The sequence below is a fragment of the Galeopterus variegatus genome, unplaced genomic scaffold, assembly GCF_000696425.1.
Source record: "Galeopterus variegatus unplaced genomic scaffold, G_variegatus-3.0.2 Scaffold1303, whole genome shotgun sequence".
Taxonomy (NCBI): domain Eukaryota; kingdom Metazoa; phylum Chordata; class Mammalia; order Dermoptera; family Cynocephalidae; genus Galeopterus; species Galeopterus variegatus.
Window position 1 is genome coordinate 58,595 of NW_007727414.1, and position 9,028 is coordinate 67,622.

A 9,028-nucleotide genomic window follows, 5' to 3' on the forward strand; every position below is an offset into this window, starting at 1 on the left:
GCCGGAGCCGGGGACCCTGAGGGGCCGGGCGGCGGGTCGGGGCGCCCAGCCGCTCCGTGGGTGGTTAGAGGCACCGAGACCGTGACCGCGAGCGCTCCTAACCCCTCCGGCTCTCCCCACGCGCGGTCCGAAGGGAGGCCGCCCAAAAGCAATGAATGGGGGTGGAAAGGGGCTGCGGCCCCCGGGGGTCCCGAGCGCCGCCTCTTCTCCACACCCTTGCGAGTGCGGTGCCGGAGGCCCCTCACCAGCCCCCTCTGAATTACCTCAGCAAGGGTGGTCCCGGCCGGCCCCCGAGTGGGTCCGGAGCCCCGTCTCCCAGGCCGAGGAGCAGCGCCTCCTCTACCCCCCGGCTCGAGAGGTTTGCCCTGCATCTTCGCCTGAGGCTGTTCCCAGTTAACCCGCACCAACCTGCTGGTCGTTGCCAATGGGAAACCCAGGCTCCGTGAGCTTAGCCACTTGCTGTGTCTTTCTCAACAATGAGCAGCTGGAATCCTCCTTACACCTGCTCCGAACTGAGGGTATTCACACAATTTTTTAAAAAAATCATTGTTCTCAGAATTCCACCTTGCTCCGTTTAATTGTTTCCACAGTATTCTTTTAAAGATAAATAAAAAGATGGAAAAGGAAACACTGTGGAGGGGAGAGAATTAAATGTTCTGGGCTCATTCATTAACTGGATCCTTCGGTTTTCTAGAAGCTGAACATGGTTATGCCTCCATGTTACCATACAATAACAAGGACAGAGATGCCTTAAAACGGAGGAACAAATCTAAGAAGAATAACAGCAGCAGCAGGTAATTTGGTAAATGTTTCTCTTTCTCTTTTAGATTGTATTGTAAATGACACACACTGCAGAATGTAAGTTGCCTGTTGTGATTATAACCCTGTAAATACATTAAGTGGCGATCATGATTCACTAATGCTGCCACATGGTCCTAAGCTGTTGGAGGAAACAGCCCTTCTTCTAAAAAGGAAAATAGAAATGTATTCTTTATGAATTTTTTTTTAATTTTAATTTTGCTTTTTTTCCCTTTTGGAAAAAAAAAAGCTTCAAATGAGATTAGCAATAGTGACAATATTCTGCCTTCAGAAGTTGCAGATTCAGGGCAAGTTTCCTACAATTCAAAATGCTGGATATTATCAATATCTTTTACTATTCATAGTGAAGGTTTTGTAAACATATTAAAGTATCTACTTAGTTTATGTGGTAAGACATGAAAATTAAATACAGTGGTTTGTCTGATCATCTAATTTGTCACATCTATGTACAGTGGCAAAGAGGATAACTGAGGCTAAAACCTACCTCTTTAGTTGTAGAGGAACATTTAATATTACAATATTAATATGCAACAACCTTTTCATGTTTCCCTTATAGATTGCCTTATAGTTCTTGAAAGCTGTGAATCTCACTGGAAAGTATTTAGTTAATGATCAATGAAATCACATATTAAAGTCCTAAGCATAGTTTCTGGTACATATAAATATTCCATCAATGTTATTGCCTTTTTCCCTGCTCTTTGCCCTTAAAATATTAGTTGGCTAGGAAATCTGTTTCATTAGATCCATTCAGTTATATCTTTCATGCCAGTAAATTAAAATCATTGGCATTTTCACCACTGGTTTTGAATCTTTATCCTTCCCCCACCCTCATGAATAACTCCCTGCAAGTAACTATTTGGGTAGCCTCTGAGGCTTAATATAGACCACTAAAACCAGGAAGTTCTCACTTAAACCCGAAATTCACTTGTTCTTGCTGCCTCTTCTGTCTTTGGTCCACCCACTGTCCTTAGTGGTGTTAATAGAACCACGGGATGTGAGCAGCACACGTGTCACCCTATTGAATAAGACGGTACATTAAGGATGAACCTGGTAATTACCTGGTCGGTTTTCCTTGTCTTCCCATCTTAGCATTACCTGAAGGTGAAGCCAAAGTTCTGTGGGTACTAAGGCCCTTTAAGAAGGATGTTAACACTGACTTGTATTATGCAATGGTATAAAAACAATTAAGCTGTGTTGTTTTGTTATAGTATTGATTTTTGATATTTTGTTTGGAAGGACTTTGAGGCCTTTCAGTTTATTTTTCTGGAAAAGTGTAGTCAATTTTTGCTTTTATTATTGTTCATTCATGATTAGAGAAGAGTTGTCCATATTACTAGTTGATGTTTAATACCTTAACACGTAATTTTTTCCTAAGTTTCACAGGAAGGTTGTGGGGGGATGTTCAGTGGTAGAGAGAGGAAAAGGAGATGTTGAAGAGAAGTGCCACGGTCCCAAAAGGCAATTAGGAAAGAAAAATAATGATAATTGAGAATTTCAAGCCAAGAAATGGATTCTTTCTCTTTTCTTCCCTTCTCTTTAATAACCAGCATTATTTCTGGAAAAAAAAAAAAGGCTGCTAAGCCTAATTTTTTTGAAAAATTCTATTACTTCTGTTATTGGGTTTGGTTTGCTTTCTATGGTTAGAGACAGGGGGCTGTCACAGTTGTGGTAATAATCACTTGACTAATAACGAATTAGTATAATGTCATGAATTCTGTTATTGGGTTTGGTTTGCTTTCTATGGTTAGAGACAGGGGGCTGTCACAGTTGTGGTGATAATCACTTGACTAATAACGAATTAGTATAATGTCATGAGTGATGTAAGGACCTCTGAGAGACCATGATTAAACCTGGAGAAGGCACCAAGCAAACATATGAAGCAAGAGCAGGTAGTTTTATTTAAGTGTGATCACTTCCTTCATGACCTGTTTAGAATGCCCCTTACCTGAGGAGTAAGCAGTCTCAACAGAGAAAGCAGCTTGACCCCTTGGTTTGAATCAGTCTTATATCCAAGGCCATGTATGGACAGAATTTTGAACTGAGGTGAGGAATAGGGAGAGATTACTGCTGGTTTACATAACCCTTGGATAAGAATTTATTCTTGTTCATTCAGGTTGAAATGCTGTGCTCTTTGCTTGTAGAGTCTGGGGAGTACTTTTCCTTGGACAATAAAAAATAAGATTTAGCCACATATCAAACTTCTTGGTAACTGAAAATGCAAATCTTGATCAAGTTTTTCTAGTTATCTGTTTAAAAAATAAAACAACAAAAACAAATGAAGTTGTGAATATTGATTCTTTTGGAATCATCCAGAGAATTACTGAAATACATGAAGATGGAATCTTTTTTTCTGTCCTGCTGATTTTTGAAAATGGTTACTAACTATTTAGAATTGAAATCTAAAGCATTTAAAAGTGTGTTTTGTTAAATTAGTAAAGCAGACTTTGCCACTCACTTGGAAGAGGAAGTTGAGGAATTGCCACCCAGTTCTTTTATAAGACGGTGCATATATAGCTGACCTGACATGGGGAGTCTTTTTGAACCCAAGGGCTTTTCCCATTTCTCAGATACACTGTAGCTTGGCTTAGTTATTGTTTCACTAGAGTATTTTTTTTTTGAATGGTGAAATTTAGCCTTTATCAGTGATTCCAGAGTTATCAAATCTTTTCAATAATCACATGGGAAGTAGTTTTGACACAAGCTATCTATTTATTTTGATAATGTTTTAATTAAAAATATAAATGTTTACCCATCAATGGAGGTGGCAGGCAATCTCTGAACTGATCATTTTTTAAAGCGCTGCTTTTTATTAATGACTAACTCAATTTCAGTAAACCAAATGAACTTCAGTAACACCCTAGCTATTAGGTATAAGTCCCCCTTTGAAAAGTGCCATGTTTTCAACACGCATGTAATCAAATAAAATCTGTGGATTCTAAAACTCTGTTCAAAGTTTGGAAGGAGTTGTTCTTCCTATGGAATTTGTTTAAAAGTTTATCTTGGGGATTGAGAATTTTATATAAATATATAAATTATAAATTTATATAAATTCATCAGTCTGTCTATCTATATCTTTTCAAAGAATCCAGAAATTTTTGGTAAGAGTACCCTGTGTGCTGTTTTTCTCTACTGTCTTTTCAACCTATTCACTTTTCTCTCCTCCACCTGCTAGGGATGGTTTTTGTCTATAGTTAAACAGGGAAATCTTAACCAGCTGTTGTCATATACTTTCATCCACTTAAGAAATCTGTCAGACTTTGAACTTATTATTTTCAGTTAAAACTAAAATGCCACGTGCTTTAAAGCCAAAGCTTTGCAGTACTGGCGAGATTCTTGTTAGCTATAGTATCCTGCTGGCCATTGAAGGAAGTAAGCCTTCAGAAAAATGTAACTGAAGAACACTGAGGGATAACCAAGTGAATCAATTTAAAGCTTTTAAGTTAACCAATTTTGAGGTCCACATATCATTTACCTAGAAAACAAATATTCTAAAACTTAAAATACTGTCATTATTTTCTCATTTGTTTTTTCTCGTAAATAAAAATTGATCTTCCAAGGGCCTGTGGAAGAGAAGTTTTAGTGCTGGGTTGGAAATTTCCCATTTCAAGACACCCCCCCCACACCCCCCCGTGCACGCATACACACACAGACACACTCACACACACTCCCCCCATCCCTGGTATCTTGTGTGAGTGAACTTGGTGATAGTGCCCCCTGAAGTAATTGAGTGGCTGAGCAATCTTAAGGTAGTGTTCCACCATGACTGCTGTGAGAATTTATCTTCTCAGCCTATTAAGGTATTAATTATGGCCTCAAAGAATTCATGACCTGAGCCAGGAGGTTGGCTCCTGAGCTCGTTAGATTCCAGAGAATTTCTATAGAAAAGGTCAAGATTCAGCTCCTTTATAAGGCTGAGAGTTTTCTCAAGTTTATTTATACCTGGTTAGGGAGGATTTGTGTGAGGAGTACACTAAAGGGGCCACACTGACTGACTTCCTGTAATTTTGTGGAAACCTGTTCATAAAGTCTTAGACCAGACCTTATCTTCAAGGTCAGCTATAAACACTCTAATATGATTTCACAGCACTACACCTTTCATCCAAGGCTCTCTAATCACTTTTACAGTTACTACCTCATTGATCACACTTTTTCAGTGAATAATTGGCAATTATTTTTATTCCTGTTTTACAGAGGGGTTAACCAAGGACAAGATGGCAAAGAATTTTATTTCTTCCATAGTACCATTTAGTGACAAAGCTGGACTTCAAATTTCCCCTAACTTCGGCCTTAACTACCCTGTCTTTATGTTGAGCTGACTTTTGAAAACTCTTTCCTAAAATCATTTGGTAGCTGTTCATCAGTAGTATCTTTGAGGAGGTTGTACATGAAAAGATAGTTACTTCATTGGAGTTAAAAGATCAGGGTGGGGGTTATTTTGCTATTTAAAACAGTATCCTATAGTCAGACTACTTAGAATAAAATTTTGGTGTATGCTTTCCCTACAAAAAGCTGTAGGATGGGGTCGGGGTACCACCTCCACTGTTTTCCCCTTTGCTTAAAGAAAGCTTTGTGGTATTATATAACCAAAATTCACATTGCACTATGCAGCTGTTTTTCTCTTTGTATAAGTAGATCCCTTTCATTTTCTTAAAATGGATTACTTTTCCATTAGGAATGCACGCCTCTTAGTTTGTCACTTTTCCTTGAGCTCTTTTTTATAAAAAAAAAAACAACTCTATTTTAGATGTTTACATTTATCTAACTCCCCGAATGGACTGATTTCTTTAATAGAGCCCAGTGAATTTTTCTCCCTTTCTCTTTCTTCTCTCCTACCAACTTTGGAGAGAAAGAAGTTAAAATCATTGTATTGGTGTTGAAATAGTCTTTTAAGACAAGAATAATCTTATTTTCTTATTGTTTCCTCTTTCAGATCAACTCACAATGAAATGGAGAAGAATAGGTGAGTTGGGGATTTTGGAGGTGGAATGCAGTGAGTTTTGATTTGGTCTTTATTAGTTGAGACTTGGTTGCTGGGGTTTTTTTTGGTGACTGGCTGGTACAGGGCTTGAACCCTAGACCTTGATGTTATCAGCACCACACCCTACCCACTGAGATAACTGGCCAGCCCTTGGTTGCTCTTTTTGGCTCTTCCCTCTATTAGCATCTGATTTAAGAGTTCTCCGGGCCGGCCCGGTGGCGCACTGCTACAGTGCGCCGCTTGGGAGCGTGGCGGTGCTCCCGCGGAGGGTTCGGATCCCATATAGAGACCGGTCCACTCACTGGTTGAGCACCGTGCGGGCGCGACACCGAGGGTTGCGATCCCGTTGCCGGTCGCGGTACGGGCGCGACAACTGAGGGTTGCAATCCGTTGCCGGTCACGAAAAAAGACAAAAAGGAAAAAAAAAAAGAGTTCTCCCAGGGCCCTCCAAGCTGCACTGCCCATAAATCACTCAGGTAGATGAAGAGCTTGCCAGTTCCAAACACCACACTTCCAATCTTCACCCCCAGCTCACTCCAGAAGAATGCTTTTGTGCAACTATTCCACAGACCAAAGCATTTTAGGTCATAACCAGTGTTTCTACAAATAATGTTTTTTTAGAAATTACATGCTACTGGGCCAGCCCGGTGGCGCACTTGGTAGAGTGCGGCACTTGGGAGCGCGGCAGCGCTCCCGCGGAGGGTTCGGATCCCATATAGAGACCGGTCCACTCACTGGTTGAGCACCGTGCGGGCGCGACACCGAGGGTTGCGATCCCGTTGCCGGTCGCGGTACGGGCGCGACACTGACGGTTGTGATCCCATTACCGGTCACGAAAAAAGACAAAAAGGAAAAAAAAAAAAAAAAGAAATTACATGCTACTGATTATAATTGGCAGTGCTGTCTTAAATCATGTACACACGGATACATATACACACAAAGGTATGTGTTTGTGTATTTGTGTGTATTTGCAGTTTACTTATGAGTGAGGTTTCTCAAAATTCAGGCAAATACTATATGTATGGTAGAAATCAGAGATGGTGATGAACTAGAGGAGGCCTGCCACCCTCACTGGGCTCCATCTTTCTACAAGCCTGAGTTGAATCTCTCACCTGGATCACTTCTTGCTGCTTATTTAAATCTTTATTTTCCCAATCAAGTTGCCCTTCCTTCAGTTATGTAGCCTAGTGGTTCTCAGCTCTGGTTACACATTATAATCACTCACAAAGCTTTTATTTTAATGTATTTCAAAAAATTTTTTATATTAAATACATTATACACATACATATTCCATAAAATAACTTTTTATTATAGAAAATTTTAAATATACAAAGAAAGAGTTAATAATGTAATCAACTGTTATGTGTTTATCACCCAGCTTTAATAATTATCAACATTTTGCCAATCTTCTATAATCAAAACCACCTCTCTCCAGGGAGTATTTTTAAAGCAAATCTTCTTCTCTCTTTAGTAAAGACTTTAAAAAAAAAAAAAAAAAAAAAAAAACATAACTACTTGCTTTTACCATACTGAAAAAAATTAATGGTATTTGTGTAGCTTTAAGAAAAAAACCAAAAAGCAAAAAAACAAAAGAAACCAGTGCCCAGACCTTACCCTTAGTAATTCTGATTTAATTGGTTTTGGTTGAGGCTCTGTACTAGTTATTTTTCAAAAGCCCCCCAGGTGATTCTCATGTGCAGCCAGGACTGGGAACCATTGAACAAACCTCATTCTAGTCTCTGAGCTCCCATCAATTTGAAACGCGGGCTACCCATACAAATTGAGTGGCTTTTGTAGTGCCCTGCATGAACAAGAAGATGATATGTAATGATGGCTCCATAAATACATGTGGTTATTTCTTGTAAATCCACTTTAAAAAAGGAGCCTGACTCTGAAAGTCAGGATCCAAATGATATTTATGTTTCATCAGTGAAAACCCTTAGCAGGCAGGTAGGATCTTGCAAGATGAACATTTACCTTTACTGCACTGTGGAATGTCATACCTGTGTCCCATGCTCACAGAGTGAGTGAGAGATGGTGTGCCTCACTGCACATGTGCTTCTCCCTATTCCTCCTTCTTCCCTTTTAATTGCTCTGTGATTATGACTAGCCATGTTTTAAGTCAGAACTTCCCTTATGCTTAGGGATTTACATATCATGAACTAGAAACTCAAAAGTATCTCTTCTTAAGGTGGAAAGGTAGTCAGATGTGGCTTCTCTTTCTCATCTTTAAATTTTCTCCCTTCTTCCCGCCTTTGCAGTAAACCGGGACTATTTCTGACTAAAAGTCTTCCAGTTCTCTGTCTCCCCTCTAACCTTTTACTTAGGTATTTATTATTATTATTGATATTAAAATTTCATTTCTTAGGTAAGAGCTCTTAGGCTTACTACTGCTTTGTACCTTTCACCTCTGTAAGAATGCCACAGAATATCAATTTTATCATTTATTTTAGCAGCTCGGGGATGCTTCTTTTCTGCCTATTGTGGCCCAAGAAGTTGTGCTCAGTACATATTAAATGAGTTCACATTGGGGTACTAAATCAGTGAGGTCCCCATCCCAGAGGAATGTGCAGTTTGTCTAATGAGAAAGACACAGGGACAGTTTCGGATAATACACTAAATGCCAAGACTGAAGTATGCACAGAAGTCTATGGAAGCAAAAGTTCTAGAAAATTGGATTTGAAGTCACCACTAGGCACTCTGCTTATAATTCAGATTACTTCTGTATGATCATTCAACTTTTGTTTGTTGAAGGGTCAGTTATCTGCTTTTCTTATTTTCCTTTCTTTTTTGGAGTTTGATCTTTTAAGGTCTTGGTAATTCTTTCTTTAGTCTAGAGCATGTGAATAGAAGAAATGGAAGTAAGGACTCAATTTACTTAATTTCACCAAGCATTGGTTACTGCATTCCAGGCGAGGAGGTTAAAGTTGTTGGGCTCTTCTTCCTTAGTGTAGATGCTTAAGAATTTTAGGGTTGTGAGATGCTCTTACAGTCTCCCTGGTTTTGGTAGTTGAATCCTGTAAAAGATTACCACTCTGCTAAATGCTAATACACTTCAATCACTTTTTTTTATCCTGAAAACATCACATAAAAAGATTGCCAGGGCGCGCACTCTCTCTCTCTCTCTCTCTCTCTCTCACACACACACACACACACACACACACACACACGACATGTTAGGAAAAGAACTTTTTTTTTTTTTTCCTCTTTGTCTTTTTTCGTGACCGGCAA

General features: G+C 39.4%; 1 protein-coding gene across 1 annotated transcript in view; it reads left to right on the plus strand.

Moving 5' to 3' along the window:
• MXD1 (MAX dimerization protein 1) overlaps window positions 1-9,028 on the plus strand; it is a 25,882-nt gene that overhangs the window by 1,965 nt on the left and 14,889 nt on the right. The window contains exons 2-3 of the mRNA XM_008576171.1: window positions 695-794; window positions 5,750-5,779. Coding sequence (XP_008574393.1) covers window positions 695-794; window positions 5,750-5,779 — 130 coding nt within the window. The remainder of the gene's footprint in view (window positions 1-694; window positions 795-5,749; window positions 5,780-9,028) is intronic.